Here is a 19,169-nt window from a genome sequence, read left to right on the forward strand (position 1 = left end):
AAGATACCACATGCCAAAAAATAAATAAGTAAATAATAGTTTAGAAGCAAATATCCATATATTCAATAACTCATAATAAACCATAATGGAAAAGAATATGAAAAATAATATATATAAACAAAGTCAAGTGGTTCAGACATGAAATACAACATTGTAAATCAACTATATTTGCAATTTTTTTTAATGAATTTTAGATAAGTACTACTGTACAGTATAGGGAACTCTACTCAATACTCTATAATGGCCTATACAGGAAAAGAATCCAAAGAAAGAGAAGATGTAGGTATCTGTATAATTGATTTACTTTGCTATACACATAAAACCAACATTGTAAATCAAGTATACCCCAATAAAATTTTTTTGACTAAATTAAAATTTTAAAAATTATTAATTTTAAAAATGAAACTAAAACCTCCAAACATTTTTTAATGCAAATATCCAGGAAAAGAACCAAAGAGTAAGTAAATTTGAAGGGGGGATTAGGGGTGGCCTGTGGTCAGATAGCCTGGACCCTGTCCTGCATGCTGTATTATACATCACCACAAGGGAAAAAGAATATATTATACCAATATGAGCTGGAACTGTTAATTGCTCATTCTTCTGTCCTGGGCCCTGGGAAATCCTCAATGGAATGAGACCCAATAAGAGTGCATTCTGATAAGGGTGAGGGGAGCAAGGAGAGACGGAAGTTATACCAAAGGCCTTGGCAATCCCGGAAGAGCTGGTCCAGGTAGAGCCCCCACCTTATAGGCAGCCAAAGCTTGAGGAAGGACCTCCAAGGAGAGGCAGAGTAGGAATGTCACATTTCCCTGAAGTCACAGAGACGGCAGCCAGTGGACCTTTGAATGTGCATGATCCTTCTAATCCTTTATGGCTCAGCCAACCTTTGATTCCTTTGGAAAGGATGCTCCTTTGGATCTTAAGATCAAAATCAAGATGTGGGAAAGACTCTGGAGATGGCTTTGTAGGGAGTGGTGGTGGTTTAGTCACTAAGTCGTGTCCAGCTCTTGCAACCTCATGAACTATATCCCTCCAGTCTTCTCTGTCCATGGAATTTTCCAGGCAAGAACACTGGAGTGGGTTGCCATTTCCTTTTCCAGGGGATCTTCCTGACCCAGGGATAGAACCCGAGTCTCCTGCATTGCAGGCAGCTTCTTTACCACCGAGCCGCTTGAGAAGCTCTTTGTAGGGAGTAGGTCAGAAGAAGAATGATGTGTCCTCATGTGGCTAAAGGAAGGCCTTTTGCAGGCCCCCATCATATCGGCACCTGTGGGGAAGAGGTGGTCTTTCCTAAAGCCACACCCCCTTCAAGACCTCCCTAAGGTCAAGGTGCCTCTAGTGAGCAGTAAAATGAAAAACAGTTGTTCTCACCAAAGAAATCTCTGTAGACAAGCTGCTGGGAAACTTGAATAGGTGTGTCTTTCTGACCTTCCGGTTCTTTTTATAGGCGCTATAGGAACCCCAGTGGGTGCCTCCATCCTTCCGCCCATTTGGGGAGAGATTAAAGACGCTGAGGTTGTCTCTTTCTTACTCATTGGCAGTTACAACTTCACAGCCAGTACAGCCTCAGCCTCCAGCGTGGACACAGAGGAGGTAAGTGGGAAGGAAGGGACCATGCCTTCAGCTGTCAGCCTGGGTCACTCAAGCCAGCTGGCTCGGGAATACCCAGAAGGGAGTGGAACTAGGGGTATTCAGCTGCTAGGTACTTGTTTCCAAATGAATATACGTGATTTTTTTCCTAGACAATGCTACTCAAGACAGAGTTTGGTGCTACACTCTCCAAAAAATTAATTGAGGGCAGAGACCACTTTGTAATATTCTTTGACAAATGAACAGTGGATATTTAAGCATAATGTATTGGATTGACTTGAATTAAAAGAAGGAACAGTCATTAAAATGACTGGGAAGAGCCTGTCTCCTTTGAGGAGCACCTCATGTCTTGAATGATCAAGCGGTCCATTAATGTTGACAACCCTTGTTCTGGAGCCTGCTATAGCTGGAGTCCAGCAATCATACACGCGTTGTCACACAGCCCATCTTTATGAAAAAATTCTGCCTTAGGCTTCAAAAAGCCTTGGTAGAAATTACGACATGAAATTCATGAATGATCCGGAGTCCTCAAGTGAAGATGGTTCTCCTTTCCTAGCAGGACAGAGCTAGGAAAGTTTTGAGGGGTGAATAGTTCTGAGCTATTTCATTCAATGTATCCAGGCATCTTCATCTGGGAATCAGAGATATTACAGTGTCCTGTCCAGGACTACCCAAGAGACAAGACATTCTTGTGGGTGAAGGTAAAGTCGTGTTTGTTTCATCTTGGGTTTTGTTTGTTTTTTGTTTGATTTTTTTTTTGCAGGGGAACAGAAGATCGTTCTAGTGAGGTACCAACAGGTCAACATGTATGAGGACTGCAAGGAGTCCACTGGGGACTATTACTTCCTCTGTGACACTGAGGGGGCATGGGGCATTGTTCTGGAGTCCCTGGCAGCAGTTGGCATAGTGGTTACAGTTATGCTGCTCCTGGCGTTTCTCTTCCTCATGAGAAGGGTCCAAGACTGCGCCCACTGGAATGTCCTCCCCACCCAGTTCCTCTTCCTCCTGGGTGTGCTGGGGCTCTTTGGCCTTGCTTTTGCCTTCATCATCCAGCTGAATGAGCAGACTGCCCCCATCCGCTACTTTCTTTTTGGGGTCCTCTTTGCTCTCTGCTTCTCATGCCTCTTGGCTCACGCCTCCAACCTGGTGAAGCTGGTCCGGGGTCGAGTCTCCTTCTCTTGGACGACAATTCTGTGCATTGCTATTGGGGTCAGCCTGTTGCAGACCATCATTGCCATTGAGTACGTGACTCTCATCATGACCAGGGGTGGCATGTTTGTGCACATGACACCCTATCAGCTCAACGTGGACTTCGTGGTCCTCCTGGTCTACGTCCTCTTCCTGATGGCCCTCACGTTCTTTGTCTCCAAGACCACCTTCTGTGGCCCTTGTGAGAACTGGAAGCAGCATGGCAGGCTCATCTTTGCCACCGTGCTCGTCTCCATCATCATCTGGGTGGTGTGGATCTCCATGCTCATGAGGGGCAACACACAGCTCCAGCGGCAGCCCCAGTGGGACGACCCCGTCATCTGCATCGCCCTGGTCACCAACGCGTGGGTCTTCCTGCTGCTGTACATTGTCCCGGAGCTGTGCATTCTCTACCGATCATGTCAGCAGGGTTGCCCCCTGCCAGGCAATGCCTGCCCACTCCCGACTTACGAACGCAGCTTCAGAGCAGAGAACCAGGAGCTCTCAAGAGGTACTCTCTGGGGAACTCGGGGAGGCTCTCTTGTGAGCAAAGCAAGAGGGAAAACAGGGCCAGAGGATAAAGCAGGAAAGACAAAAAGGGAATGGTCAGGATCTAGTGTTAGTCACGCAGTCGTGTCTGACTCTTTGCAACCCCATGGACTGTAGCCCACCAGGCTCCTCTGTCCATGGGATTCTCCAGGCAAGAACACTGGAGTGGGTTGCCATTTCCTCCTCCAGGGGATCTTCCTGACACAGGGATTGAACCCAGGTCTTCCGCATTGGAGGCAGACTTTTTACTGATTGGACCACTAGGGAAGACCCATGGAGGTGACTAAATAGCTCAAGCCTAGAGAGGCAGAGTCAAGGGTAAACTTTTCTGAAAAATCAGTTCATCCAGAATACAGAGATTCATGAGCAGAGGCCAAGACAGAAATGACTCAGAGGTCTCAAATAAAGAGGGTGTAGCTCTAAGGATTCTTACTGGATAAAGAAAGGCACCCACTATAAAATGAGTTCACCAGCCCCAAATTAGGCTTTGGTTGTGCCCTTGTATGACATAGCATGCTAAGTCCAGATGCTCTGGCCATTAAGAGCAAAAGCCACCCTTGGCAGCAGTGACTGACAGTTTCAAATTTTAAGTCTCAAAACTAACTTCCCCAAACATCATAGTAGACTGATGCATACGACTCATCATCTCATTAGAGTCACAGAGCCCAATAACTTCTGGATGTCTGCTTCGAAAACCATTCACTTCTTGAGAGCCTTCAAGGTTTACAAAAAGTGACAGGAAGCGCCTTTAAGTGAGAATTCTGAGCAGAGGTTCAGATGTGTACTCATTAATAGAAATAAAGAACTTGCTTATGTGACATTTTCATAATAATTTCTGGGTCAGATTTGAATCCTTATGTAAGACCAAGTCACCTGACTGTACATCGTTAAAGAATAAAATGTATTATCCATGATAACAAGGTGACTTGGACCCCAATAACCTGGGGGAATAAATGGCTAATATCAGTGATCTGGAAATACGTCAAAACTCATTAATTCCTTTCTGAAACATCTGGCCCATTATTTATAACCCAATATCACAGTTTTGCATCCATTTCTGTGTCTTAATAGGCAGCTGATTTCTCACAATGTATTTCTAATGTGCAAAGAGGATGTTATTTTACATATTGCATAGGGCACATTATGTTCACCAGGCTCAAAAAAATTAATAGAAGCTTTCCTGTTAAGTCATACACTTTTTGGGCTGTAATCTATGGCTAACTACACATTCAAATTAATTCCTGTTCAGATAGCTGCATCTATTAATTCTGTTCAGTTCAGTTGACCATGAATCGGAAATTGACACTACACATCCTTCCTAAAGGAGTTTCTCTTTGCTTTTGATGATGTGCGGTTCATGGCAGAATTGCAGAGTCAGTCTTTCTTGAAATGACTTCTCATAGTTCTCACCAAAAAATAGGATAACACTTCTATGTCTGCTTTGTTTGCTGTCATACGTCTCTAGGAAACAAAATCAGAGAGTGAGTTCTTAGTGTTTCATAATACCCAAACACACTGGGGCTTGTAACAATCAATTTTCCATACCCCCCAAAGATTAGGCAGGTATTTAAAGTGTTCTAAGAAATGTCCTATGGAAAAACAAGAGCTTTCAAAAGCACAACGTTTCCTTATAACTATCTTTATTACTAGAGCATTGGTAGAAAATCCATTTCTGCCAGAGATAGTCACTGTCGATGGAATTTGATATTTTGTGGGAAGAAAACTCGGTGGTGTAGAAGAGAACGTGTAGATTGCTCTCCAAAACTGGGCAGAATAACCAGAAACTTAACCTTAGAGAAGGGAATCAGGATGGAGGTTACCTGGAAAAAAGTACAGATGTCAAAAATTAGAAGAATGATTCGAACTCAGGAAAATGTACAAAATGACACCTAGCTTGGAAAAAACATACAAAGAGATGCAAAAGAGATAAGAATCAGAGCAGTACAATGTAATAACAATAATGCAAAAGATTCTAAGTGTTGCTGTAGGTCAAGAGCTGGCAGTGGGAAAGCAGCTCACAGCTGTGTTTGTTTGTGTCTACTCAAGAAACAATCGCAGTGCTGTGCGGACAGATGTGTGGTCAGCAAGAACAGTCAGGCCTTTGTTCTCAGCAAGATAAGAATACCCATTCCAGCTCTGGGATCCACTGAGGAGAAGTGTGGGGATCTGGAGAGGTTTGGTGGAAAACCTCAAAGATGATGAAGGGGTTATATCATTAGACCTACATGGGAAGGTTAAGAAGATGAAAGTGAGATGGTAGTTCTTAAGCTTTAGCTGGCTTTCTCACCGACATTCAGGTTCTCTCTAAATTCTGTACCCAAACACATTTTGTTCCAGTCTGTGACTCTTCTGATTTATAGCTGTGATTGCAGTCACATAATTATTTGATTTACCACTGGGTTCTGAGACCAGAATTAATCAGTTAAAAGAAGAGTAAAGACAAGAGGGGATTAGCAAGGAATTTCACACATATGACGACTTCTCCCCAAGAGGCTGTTGTCCTGTTTTCTGTCTCCAGCTAAAGATGAAGGGTAGAAATAGACCCAAATGGAAGCACGAAGCATTCAGATTGAATGCAAAGAGTTGGTACACTGAAATAAATCAGCAAAGGGGATTAAGGATTTCATTTCCCTGGAAGTCTTTCAAAACATTAGTCTTTAAAGATTCTCTCTAAAGTGATGTATGGACTTAGTTCAAAGATATAAAAACATCTAGATGAAGAATAAAAATCCAGGCAGGCATATTCCTACAAAACACCAAGCAAATAGGTATAAAAAGTCTGCCCTGAGATATAAACATGTTCCTGAAAAACTGCATATCAACTGAATTTTTTTTTTCAACTGAATTTTTAAAATCAACTGCTCTTTTAACTGAGAATTTTTAGTGTGATATCATTTGCAAAGATCCTAAACCTAGACTATCAGGGGGACTTCCTGGTGGTCCAGTGGTTAAGACTCCATGCTTCCACAGCAGGGAGTGGGGGTTCGATCCCTGGTCAGGGAACTAAGATCCCACATGCCTCGGGATGTGGCAAAAAAAGCAATAAAAATCTAGAATATCAGCCATGAACCTTTTTTTATTAAAGGAAAGCTCCTGTTCTAGTAGTGCCTACTTTATCTGTTTTAGATTGCTTAGAATATTGTTTTATCAAGTTCGCTAAAACCAAGACCCATGTGCATTTTAAAGAATCACCTTATTGTGGGCATTTTTTCTCTCCCTTGTTTAAATATCTACAGGCAAATCTAGTATGATTTTTTGGAAGGTATTAAGACAGAAACGAGGCTATGCAATGTGAAAAATGAGTCAATGAATAGCAAATGATGGAAAACAGGAGAAAAAAACGTTCTTGGCAACACAGGCCCTTCAGATTATTTTCCTTACCGCAAATACCAGCTTTTGCTCAGCATAGAAAGTGATGATGAGGATTCAGCCCCTTCAATTACTAAGCACAGAGGTACTTCTGTGTACACAATTGTGATCTGTATGCAACCTTCCTCCGAAGCTTTAACAATGCTATCTTCTAAATCACGAATTGAAAAAAAGAAAAATGTAGCCTCAGTGGAGAATTTATTTTTAAAGGAAGGAGCCTCTTTGCAAGCCACTGAGCCCCACCTTCCTCAGGTGCTGTTTCCAGGTGAACCTCTGACACTAACCCAGACCTTCCCTCCTTTGGCTTTCAGCCCGAGACAGTGATGGCGCTGAGGAGGATGTGGCATTAACTGCGTATGGTAGCCCCCACTCAGCTGCAGGTAAATGTGCTCATCTGCATTCTCCAAGGAGGGACGGAGGAAGCCCACCTTCCTCAGGCGAGCTGTCAGGCTTCCTCTCCAGTGGCTTTCCTGACCCAAGAGAGGATAGATAGGGCAGGGTCATTCCTCCAGACACGCGGAGCCTGAGCCATCCAGACCGAATCCATACCAGGGCAGTGCGATGAAGCTAAATCGTGCCTTTTGCTTCTTCCCAAACCATTCCCAACCCCCCTCTGCCGCTGCCATTGACAATAAATTCTGATGCAGGTGAATGTCCCTGAAAGAAAAGGCAGCCTGAAGGGTTCATGTTGAGAGTGAAGAGGAGCAAGCTCACCGCTTTTCTCCTTGAGAACAAAGAGGAGGGAGGTTAGAAATATGCATGAGTGTAGGAACTGTTTTCAGCATCAGTTGTCTAAACGCATCTCCTGGACCATGCTGGCTGCCTCTCTGAGTCACTGTCTGGGCCACCCCAAGAACTGGGCTGGGTCTGTCAGGATCATCTGGACGCCCAGATGGGTGCACCCATTTTATGCCTGCAAAAACAGGGACACTGCTGAGTAGAACCAGAGGTAACTTACATTGGTGCCATGATGGCTTGAAGACAACAAAGCCAAACAGCCAAAAATACCACTTTGGGACACATTTGGATTATGGGGTCAGAAGTCATTAAGATCCAAGAGAGAAAGCCATGCCCAGACTGCTCATTCAATGAACTGTACTAGGCAACTGTAACTAGGTTAATCCCTCTGGTCTGTTATCTGACGTTGCCTTTTCCAGGAATGACACACAGGCCAGGACATAGCTATATCATTTGCTGTAATTAAGCCTCCAGAGGGTATTTACACGATGAGAAAATCTTCACTATCTCCGCCAAGAACTTCTTGGGTTACTTTCAACTTCCAGTAATTTTGCAAACAGATTCTTATTAATGGCTAAGAGCAAAAATTATGTGGGTAGACTCAACATTTTTTTTCTTTTTTGTTTAATTAACAAAGGATTAAATGGTGGTGAAATGATAATATTTCGGGCATAGTTTTGCAGAGTATCATCTCCTATGTTGGCTGAGAAAGCTATTCATGGCATTTCTTCCGTTGCAGATTGTTGATGCCACACAGAAATATCTCATTCCACGGACTAAAGGAAGCCCCCAGCAAGATGCAGAATTATAAAGTCCACAGAAAACATGAGTCCTGAAAACCCAGAAGAGCATCCTAATGTCGTCCCGATGGGCAAGAGGAAAGCCTGTCTGCCAACAAAGCATCCTTCCTCCCCTGCCTCCTGGTCCTCTCCATCCATCTGGGGCCCTGCATCAGGACATTGCCCTTCAAGCACAATTACAATCTTTCTGGCCACCCTACTGTGACTATGTGTCTCTTTCTTCATTCATGTAACTGAAAGATTCTCTTCCCCAGCAATGCCAGGACAAATTGGCACCTCTTACTAATGAGACCAAAAGACCTCAGTTTGATGAACTTAGAGTCATGCTAATGTGACAAAATACAGATGGCAGTAGCAATTTACTATTAGATCACTCCTCTAGCCATTTTTTTTAAAGGGGCCCCTAAATATGATTGACCCAAAATTTGTAATAAATGTCATAGCAGAACCCTCAGGATCTCCACAATTGTACATTTCATGGGCTTGCAATCCCGCAGGTTTCTCCCACAGCTTAAGAACTCCCATGACAGCAAGTATGGCGTAGACATGACTGAGGTCAGTGACCTGCTTTGATGAACCAGTAACCGAAAGGTAAGAGCCACCCAAGTTGATGCTCATAAAGGATTTCAGCATCGTCACCCATCCTCCTAGTTTTTATCCCCAAAATGATGACAACAACACCTTCAACATAATTTTGGTTTGTTTAGTTTCAAAGGTGAGAGGTGTTTGAGTCAGCTAACAAATTTCAGTAAACCCATTAAAGACATATAGGATGGCTAATGCTGTTTCCCAAGATGTTTCCCCTAAAATTAGTAAAGGTAAAATCAAACCTCTTTGTACCAAATTGCCTCTGAGGCTTATCCTCATTTTATCAAAATTTGGACCATGTGTTAGTTAGATTTGTGGGGTTGTAAAGCTGCAAAGTGTCTCCTTCAGGCTGTCTGAGGAATGGAATTGTAAGGTTACACCTTTCAGGAAAGAGAAAACCCTCCCTGGGAACCCTCTACAGTCCCTCAGCCAGCTTCATAGAGATGGAACACTGTCAGATGTTGAGGGGACCCTGCTTTCTCCCACCCCATTCCCGCACCCACTCCTCTCCTGACACTTTGACACTTTCCTCACTATTTCCTTTTGTGGTATTTTTACTTATCCAGCCGACTCATTTTCTCCCTGTAGGGCATAATTCAGATTCCTGAGAGAGACTCTGATTGGTTCAGCTGATCGCCCTGTCTCTGATTGGGCGCTCTTTTTCATTGCCCACATGTTAATTTATAATCACCCTGTGGATTGGCTGTCCTTGGGCCCAGTACTCACCACGGATCCCTTCAGCTGTGTTTGGCGTGATCGTGTGGTAGACTTGACTGCTTCCTCAGTGAGACACTCATGGGCAGAGAATTATGCTCTAGGCAGCTAGAGAGCAATAACATGCACCGTGAGTGACCAACTCCAGAAAGATGAATCCAGGAAAATATAATTTTACGAAAATTATAGAATATCTTCATGAAAAGATCAATTCTTTTGAGTTTATGTAGCAATTCACATAACGCTAAACACCCCAATCATCTTCTGAGTTGGGATCCATGAGGAACCACTTGAAAGAACAGATAAAACTATTAATGATTAGCTTGTGTTCTTAGTTGTTCAGTTGCTTCCAACTCTTTGTGGCCCCTCTGTCCATGGGATTGCCCAGGCAAGAATACTGGAGTGGGTTGCCATTTCCTCCTCCAGGGGATCTTCCTGGATCGGGGATTGAACCCACATCTCTTGTGGCTCCTGCATTGGCAGGCGGATTCTTTACCACTAGCACCACCTGGGAAGCCCATGATTAGCATGTTGCAGTCAATTAATCAATTCAATAAGTAGTATTTGAAGATCTAAACACACTTACTGAGACTTCTGTGGTGGTCCAGTGGTTAGGAATCCGCCTTGCAATGCAGGGGATGGGAGAAAGTTTCCATCCTTGGTGGGGGAACTAAGATCCCTACATGCCAAGGAGCAACTAAGCCAGAGAGCTGCAGCTACTGAGCCTGTGCACTCCAGAGCCCGGGCGCCACAACTAGAGAGTCCGTGAGGCACAGTGAAAGGTCCTGCATGATGCACAAATGTCCTATGTGCTGCAACTAAGACTTGTCACAGCCAAATAAAGAAAATATGTGTGTGTGTGCTAAGTCGTGTCCGACTCTTTTAGACTCCATGGACTGTGGTCCACCAGGCTTCTCTGTCCATGGGATTTCCCAGGCAAGAGTACTGGAGTGGGTTTTCATTTCCTCCTCCAGGGGATATTCCTGACCCAGGGACCAAACCCACATCTCCTGTGTCTCCTGCGTTACAGGGGAATTCTTTATCTGCTGAGCCATCGAGGAAGCCCATAAACTAAATAAATAAACTCACTTACTGGATGTGAAAGCTATCTATTCTCTTAAATATTTTAGATCATCTTCTGATTTTATTTATTTACCGAAAGAAAGTGTATCAGTGAAAAAATTCATTATAAAACACCTTTCTGGTAGAGCATAGCTGATATGCTCAAGCTAAATGAAATATCTTCCCAGGTAAAATTGATACCTTTTATCTTGATGATTTTTTTCCTGATCAGAGATTTGTTTCCCTCCACATTACATTTCATGAACTCCTCATAAGCTTAAAAGTCCTTGTTGTTGCTGTTCAGTCACCCAGTTGTGTCCAACTCTGCAACCCCATGGATTGGAGCACGGCAGGCCTCCCTGTCCCTCACCATCTCCTAGAGTTTTCCCAAGTTCATCTTCATTGCTTTGGTGATGTCGTTTAGCCATCTCATCCTCTGATGCCCTCTTCTCCTTCTGCCCTCCATCTTTCCCAGCCTCAGGACTTTTCCAATGAGTTGTCAGTTCGCATCAGATGACCAAAATCCTGGCGCTTCAGCTTCAACATCAGTCCTCCTAGTGAGTATTCAGGGTTGATCTCCCTTAAGATTGACTGGCTTGATCTCCTCGCTGACCAAGGGACTTTCAGGAGTCTTCTCCAGCACCACAGTTCGAAGGCATCAATTCTTTGGCATTCTGCCTTCTCTATGGTCCAGCTGTCACAACTGTATGTGACCACTGGGAAGACTAGCCCTGACTATACAGACCTTTGTTGGCAGAGTGTCTCTGCATTTCGATACACTGTCTAGTTTTGTCATTGCTTTCCTTCCAAGAAGTAATCATCTTCTGATTTCATGGCTGCAGTCACCATCTGCAGTGATTTTGGAGCCCAAGAAGAGGAAATCTGTCACTATTTCCACCTTTCCCCCTTCCATTTGCCATGCAGTAATGGGGCCAGATGCCATGATCTTAGTTTTTTTTTTACTATTTAGTCTTAAGCCGGCTCTTTTAAAAGGTCTTATGCCTTATTTTAGCCTGTGGTCAGGTCTGGAATAAGATCCCACATGCTGTGGAGCAACTAAGCCTGCGAGCTGCAACTACTGAGTCCACGTACTCTGGAGCCCAAGCACCACAACATTGTTGAAGTTTCCTCATTCGCTATAGCCATTATTCTTTCTTCTTTTAAAAAATGCTCCCTTTTCTTGGAATTCTATCTACTTCATATTGGCCAGATTCATGACTTCGCAGCCTTCTTTTCCTCCTTCCACCACCAGTTCTAAATCTACCTTTTCCCAGAAACTCTCTGAAGACATGGGACCAACAGGACAGTCTCACACGAAGCCTTACTTAACTTGTGGCAGAATGAAAGTCTCTTTTTTCCTTCAAACTCAGATGGTATACAAAATCGTTCTGTAGCCTCTTCCTCAGAATAAGCCTAATCATGTATTTCAAAAGTGCGCAATTCATGAGAAATAAACTAGAAAATCTTTTTCTGCTTCCTTGATACAAAAGGCTCTGTATTTTGCATATGAAGGAATGCTTCTCAATTAACATTGAATGGGAGTGAATATCCTTAACTTCTAAAAAGTCATGCTTGACATCTGAATAAAGAAAGACTTTCTCTTGAAGTTGTTTAAAATGTTCTAGTCAGACATGACCTAGTGACTGAACAGCAACAAAATGGCTCAGTTGCAAACTGCTGGCCTCCAGTGGGAGCTCTTGTTTGCCTATCTATCTTCAAAGATAGAGTAGTTATAATTAAGTTTGCATTTTAACATAAATCAGTTCTTATTCAAAGAACTTCCAAGGCATAAACATGCACCTTTACTTAAAACATTATTAGGGCCTTTCAGGGACTGTCTTCAAGAATATCTCAGGAGTCTTCCCTGGTGGTCCAGAGTTAAAGAACCCATCTGCCAACGCAGGAGATACAGATTTGATCCCTGATCCTGGAAGGTCCCACAAGCCTTGGAGCAACTAAGCCCGTGAGACACACCTATTGAGTCTGTGCTCTAGAGCCTGGGAGCCGCAACTACTGAGCTCACCTGCTGCAACTCCCGAAGCCCTTGCACTCTGGAGCCTGTGTTCCACAGCAGGATAAGCTATTGCAATGATGAACTTGTGCACCACAACTAGAGAGTAACCCCCACTAACCACAACCAGAGAAAGCCCCCCCAGCAATGAAGACTCAGCACAGCCAAAACAAATAAATACAATTAAAATTTTTAAAAGTAACCTATAAAAAAAGAATATCTCAGGAAAATCAGAAGGATTGGGTTGCTAAGATGGTCAAACTGTCAGATCAGAGAGGTGAGTTCAGGGGTGAAATTTCTTTAATGGAATGCAGCCAATTTTCTTCAAATTCTCCAGAATTTGAAGCTCCAATACTTTGACCACCTGATACGAAGAGCCAACTCATTAGAAAAGACCTTGATGCTGGGAAAGATTGAAGGCAGGAGGAGAAGGGGACGACAGAGGATGAGATGGTTGGATGGCATCATCAACTCAATGGACGTGAATTTGAACAAACTCCAGGAGACAGTGAAGGACAGGGAAGCCTGGCATTTTGCAGTCATGGGGTCATAAAGACTCAGACCCAACTGAGCAACTGAACAACAACAACTGTGGCTGGTAAAGGAGGGGATCAATAATGTCACAGCACCCTTTGGGGTGATGGAAGAAACCAGAGACCAATGAATGAGCCATGGTCGTGGCTGAAAAGACTGATGTGGGGAACGCACAGAATTATTATCTATGGTCCCTTTGAGCTGTGTAAGGTCTTCCATGGATGGATCCCAATTCTGTGTTAGGATTTCAAAAGTCAGTGTTTCCTAGAGTGAACTCAAAGCATTTCTTTTTTTAAAACTTTTTATTTTCTACTGGAATATAGCAGAGTAACAGGCAATGTTGTGATAGTTTCAGATGAATAGGAAAGGCACTCAGTCATACATATATATGTATCCATTCTCTCCCAAACTCCCTCCCATCCAGGCTGCCACATAGCATTGAGCAGAATTGCTATACAGTCAGTCCTTGTTTGTTATCCATTTTAAATATAGCAGAGTGTACACGTCCATCCCAAACTCCCTGACTGTCCCTTCCCCACATCCTTTCTCCCTTCCTCCTACAACCATAAGTTCTAAATTCAAAGCATTTCTATCCACTGCTGGAACCAACACTCTACAGAAGGAAAGATACTCTGCTGCTCCAGAGTAATTCTGCATTCATATTGGCATTTTGTATGCCTGTAAATCTTCCCTAGTGGCTCTGATGGTAAAGAATCTGCCTGCAATACAGGAGGCCCGGGTTCAATCCCTGGGTTGGGAAGATCCCCTGGAGAAGGGCATGGCAACCCACTCTAGTATTCTTGCCTGGAGAATCCCATGGACAGAGGAGCCTGGTGGGCTATTGTCCATAGGATCACAAAGAGTCAGACAGGACTGAAGTGACTTAGCATGCAAAGTGTATCTAAATATTCTTGCCTAAAACCATGCTTGTCTGCCAAGTAGTCAAACAGCATCTGACCGTCCCTGGCTGACTGCATTTGCCCCGGAGTTTCTAGATCTTCTAACATCTTCACAGTTGATTCAGTTTCTACCTGAAGCTGTTTCAATTGCACGACAATAGTGGTTCTTTTTTTCTCCCAATGCATGAGGAATACCCTCAGAATAAAGTATTTTTATACTTCCGTAGCAAAGCCTACCACATTGGTATCACTAAGAAGATCCTATTTACCTTGTGACAATTCTTTTTCATTATTTAATCTCCTTTACAGAGAGAAATTCAAGCAATGGAAAGACTAGATGCTGATCCAAAAAGTGTATGATGCTAGTAGCCAAGTCATCCCCGCCATCTTGCCAAGGAAAAGGATACACTTTTAATACTGATCTCATCCATCGCTCAAAGAACTACAAGTACACTTTGGAAATACTATTGTCTATCTTTCTAGATTTTTCTAAAGCTAGTGGAACTATTAGAATTTAAACCCTGTTTAGGATGTGGTTAAATCAACTCTGGTTTGGAAAAGAATCCTCTGGGCAGATTTTTTATTTTTTAATGTAAAAATTAAGAGTAGGATATTGACTTTTCTATGTTCTTGGAGAAACCCTTTCACATCTAAACGTTTGACATTTGATCTGAAATTTATTCACACTTTCACACTTAAGTTCTTTCATTGGAGATTAGACATAATTTTTTCATTTCAACAGGATTTTCACATGATTATAGTCACATACTCTGGAGACACAAGTTCTGTGTCATCACAGAATTCAAGACAAATGAAACTGATAGGATCTATCAGTAGACAGATCTATAATTGTCCACAAACTGTAGAATAAAGGAGTCTATACTATAAATACAGAGAAGGATATTCATTTTAAAAGGTTTAAAATAGAGGCAAAGAAAAGAGACAAAAGGTGCCATTGTGTATATATTTCAATTTATAGAACTGACATTTCTGAATTCTAACATGTTCCTTCTGTGATATAAATGCACTATGCAGAGTACATCATGAGAAACACTGGGCTGGAAGAAGCACAGGCTGGAACCAAGATTGCCGGGAGAAATATCAACAACTTCACATACGCAGATGACACCACCCTTATGGCAGAAAGCGAAGAGGAACTAAAAAGCCTCTTGATGAAAGTGAAAGAGGAGAGTGAAAAAGTTGGCTTAAAGCTCAACATTCAGAAAACTAAGATCATGGCATCTGGTTCCATCACTTCATGGGAAATAGATGGGGAAACAGTGGAAACAGTGTCAGACTTTATTTTTTGGGCTCCAAAATCACTGCAGATGGTGATTGCAACCATGAAATTAAAAGACACTTACTCCTTGGAAGAAAAGTTATGACCAACATGGACAGCCTATTAAAAAGCAGAGACATTACTTTGCTGACTAAGGTCCATCTAGTCAAGGCTATGGTTTTTCCAGTAGTCATGTATGGATGTGAGAGTTGGACTGTGAAGAAAGCTGAGCACCAAAGAATTGATGCTTTTGAACTGTTGTGTTGGAGAAGACTCTTGAGAGTCCCTTGGACTGCAAGGAGATGCAACCAGTCCATTCTAAAGGAGATCAACCCTGAGATTTTTTGGAAGGAATGATGCTAAAGCTGAAACTCCAGTACTTTGGCCACCTCATGTGAAGAGTTGACTCATTGGAAAAGACTCTGATGCTGGGAGGGATTGTGGGCAGGAGGAGAAGGGGACGACAGAGGATGAGATGGCTGGATGGCATCACCGACTCGAATGATGTGAGTTTGAGTGAACTCCGGGAGATGGTAAGGGACAGGGAGGCCTGGCGTGCTGCGATTCATGGGGTCGCAAAGAGTTGGACACGACTCAGCGACTGAACCGAACTGAAGGGAGCACTTATTAAAATTAAAGGGAGAAATTAAAATTTCTTTTTAATGTGAAATTCATCTCTTAATTATTGTTTTTTTAAGATTTAAAGATTTGGGGAAAAATGTTAAGGATGTGTATATCTTTCATCAGTGTATAGAGAGGAGGGCTGGCTTTTTAAAATATATGCTACAGAGGGAAAGTGGACTTTACATGTATTTAGGAGAAACTTGTATAGACTTCATCTGCAATTCATTTTTAAATTCCTTAACATCTAATTTAATGGCGTCATTCCCAGGGCAATTTGTTCCTGGAAAAATTGAGTTTTTCAAGTTTTGTTTTGAATATATAGCTGATTCATACTGAAAGAATGTTTTCTGCGGTTCTGTTCTTATTAAGGGTTTATTTTAAAAGCCCATGGAAATCAACAGAAAAGAAATGAAAAAAATACCTGTGGCAGGAGAAGATCTTATTAATAGAACATAAAGGTCTTTGGGATGGCTAGTCCGTTGGGCTAACAACAATATGTTTTTAAATAGAATTTACATTTCAGCATTCTACCATCTACAGAAGGTTTTCACATCCACTACCTACCTCATTTGATCTATTAGATGGGTTAGGCAATTTATTTGTGTAACTAAGACACTAAGAATCTCATCTAAAATTGAACTTGGGCCACTACATTCTGCTGTTTTTTACAATATAATCTGAACTATAAAATAAAATAGACACACACTCCCAAAAAATCCTTATTTATGAGCAGAGATGTCACTGAAAATTTTCCGAAAAACCTGTGCTTTGGGTTTTAGTTATCGTTGTTATTGCCAGGTCTCGCTGTTGATAATGCATTTTTCTGAATGCCAAAACAACTGGTAGAAAAGGCCATTTAAGAAATAAGAAAGTCAATTTTATGGAAATTGTCAGCTCTGGGAGTCATCAGTGCTGTCTGCCAAATGTTTCCAAGCTCTTCTGCCCTCCAGGAACATGGTAGGCTTATACTTTTTGTCCCTTTTGAGGTTGGGTGGGACCATGACACTAATTCTGGCCAGTAAGTTGGAGCAGAAATTATGTCACTTCCAAAGCTGATTCCAGGAAGAAACAATTCATTATTGGTACCAGACTGTCAAAAGTTTTTTCCCTCCACCACAGTGGCAAGCAGAGCTGCAAACAGTGACTGCTCCATCCATCTGGGTTCCATGAGGAACATGCGGTGTGAATAAGAAATAGAACTTTCTTATTGTAAACCCCCAGGTTGTTATTTCAGCTAGCCATGCCCAGCCTGATTGATGCAGCCGATTGTTTGGTACCTTGAAGTAAAACAAAGGAGGTACTCGCCTGAATGTTTGACTTTACTACTTGTTATTCCAGTTTTCTTCAAAGGCATCCTTAGATTAAAGAAGAACCACCCTGAACTTGACCGATACAGGCCACACTTCTGTGGCAGGCGTGTGGTTTCACAGCTATCCACGTAATTACACTTCACTGGGACAGCTGCCATCATAAGAACATGCAGAAGATGAAGTGGTAACTTAGAGTCACTGTCTCAGAGACCGAGGGCAAGAAAGACTTCCCATGGAGGTCAAAGCTTGAGCTCTGTCTTACATGGGAGGGAGGGAGGGCAGAATTCATGGGGAAAGATGTGGGGAATGATACTCAGAGCCACCACTAACAGGGAGTCTTTGTCCAAGCTAGGAAAACGTGCCCCTTCTGGGTGAGTGATGGGCTTCCCAGGTGGCTCAGACGGAAAGAGTCTGCCTGCAATGCAGGAGACCCAGGTTCAGTCCCTGGGTCAGGAAATGGATAAGGAAATGGCAACCCACTCCAGTATTCTTACCCGGAAAATCCCATGGACGGAGGAGGCTGGCGGGCTACAGTCCATGGGGCTGCAAAGTCAGACACGACTGAGCAACTAACACTGGGTGGATGAATGGGAAGACATGACTGCAGCCCCCATGGATACAGCCTCATGCCAAGCACACTGTGTGGGGAGGGGGGCGGAGCGATGGGGTGTGGGGCTCCATAAGTGGAACAGGGTTGAATTCCAACCCCACTCACCATCTCAGCCATGTATCTCTGAGCAGTGCAGAAATCAACAACTATGTGACTGGCTGCAAAGACCCAGGTTTGCAGAGCAGAAAATACCCCCAAGTAACGGTGTTGCTGTTGTTGTTTAGTCGCCAAGTCCAACTCTATCGTAACCCCATGGACTGTAGCCCGCCAGGCTCCTCTGTCCGTGGGATTTCCTAGGCAAGAATACTGGATCAGGTTGCCATTTCCTTCTCCAGGGGATCTTCCCCACATGGGGATCAAGCCTGCAACTCCTGCATCACACGCAGATTCCTCACCACTGAGCCGCCTGTAAGAGCGTACCTGCAAGGAAAGCCAAGGCGTTCCGTACTGAATCACACAAAGCGGAAAGCAATAGGAGTTGAGGCTGGAGAGCTGAGCTTCCTGGGCTCACACAGGACTTAGATCCCGAAAGCAGGAACCCAGACATGGGTGTGAAGGGCATTGAAAGGAGGGGCCAGCCGACCAGCAGCACTGTGCCAAGTCAAGCTGGAATCTGGGGTGGAGGCACACATGTGTACCCCTGGCACAGGCTTATCAACAAACCCGCCCATGTTTTGAACCCAATGGAAAAAGTTAAAAGCTCTCCAGTCAAAAAAAAAAAAAAAAAAAAACCTAGAGTTCTTCGTTGCCCAATCTGTTTACACGCCTTTGTCAACCCTCATAAACCCCTGGGAGGAACGTGGCAGCCACAGTAGCCCAGGGACCGAAGCCTGATGGGAAATAATTGTTGCTGTTGTGAAATAAAGCAGGGTCGTGAAACAAACCACGGCAGCCTGTTTTTATAAAACATCTATGTGTTGTGGATCATGGACTTTCTGCATTCATTTTTTTTTTTTTAATATTGTAATCCATCTTGGTGACTGAGGGTCTTGGCGCTCCCTTGAATTTTGTGCTGGAGCTAAGAGCCTCGATCTCCCCACCCGGGCCCCAGCCCTGTGAATGGATCAGATCTGCCTCGTGGGGAAGGGTGGAACAGAGGCTGGAGTGGGAACCCTGGCTGCATGTTAGAATCACTTGGGAAGTTCTAAAAGCTGTCCATGGCCTGACCTCACCACAGACCAATTAAATCAGAATTTCTGGGAGTGGAGCGCAGGCATGTGTATGTTATAAAATCTTTCCAGATGATTCTGTTTGGCAGCAAACCAGGCTTGCAAACCACAGCCTTAAACAGATATTTAGGTTTT

At 43.3% G+C, this 19,169-nt stretch overlaps 1 protein-coding gene, 1 long non-coding RNA gene and 1 pseudogene across 2 annotated transcripts; 1 reads left to right on the forward strand and 2 right to left on the reverse strand.

Annotated features, from left to right (window-relative positions):
* The first annotated feature begins 412 nt into the window (after positions 1–412).
* GPRC5D (G protein-coupled receptor class C group 5 member D) lies at positions 413–8,277 on the forward strand. Its single transcript, XM_069585661.1, has 3 exons — positions 413–3,289; positions 7,008–7,062; positions 8,161–8,277. The coding sequence occupies exons 1-3, from the start codon at positions 2,395–2,397 to the stop codon at positions 8,243–8,245; spliced, it is 1,035 nt and encodes a 344-aa protein (XP_069441762.1). The 5' UTR covers positions 413–2,394; the 3' UTR covers positions 8,246–8,277.
* On the reverse strand, positions 2,319–18,437 carry LOC138437787 (uncharacterized). Its single transcript, XR_011256150.1, has 3 exons — positions 18,286–18,437; positions 9,549–9,644; positions 2,319–4,788 (listed from the first exon to the last, which is right to left on the reverse strand). It is a non-coding gene; the product is annotated as an uncharacterized lncRNA (long non-coding RNA).
* LOC138435234 (eukaryotic translation initiation factor 3 subunit E pseudogene) lies at positions 13,157–14,469 on the reverse strand (annotated as a pseudogene).
* Positions 18,438–19,169: the final 732 nt, after the last annotated feature.

This window comes from Ovis canadensis, chromosome 3 (assembly GCF_042477335.2).
Source record: "Ovis canadensis isolate MfBH-ARS-UI-01 breed Bighorn chromosome 3, ARS-UI_OviCan_v2, whole genome shotgun sequence".
NCBI lineage: Eukaryota > Metazoa > Chordata > Mammalia > Artiodactyla > Bovidae > Ovis > Ovis canadensis.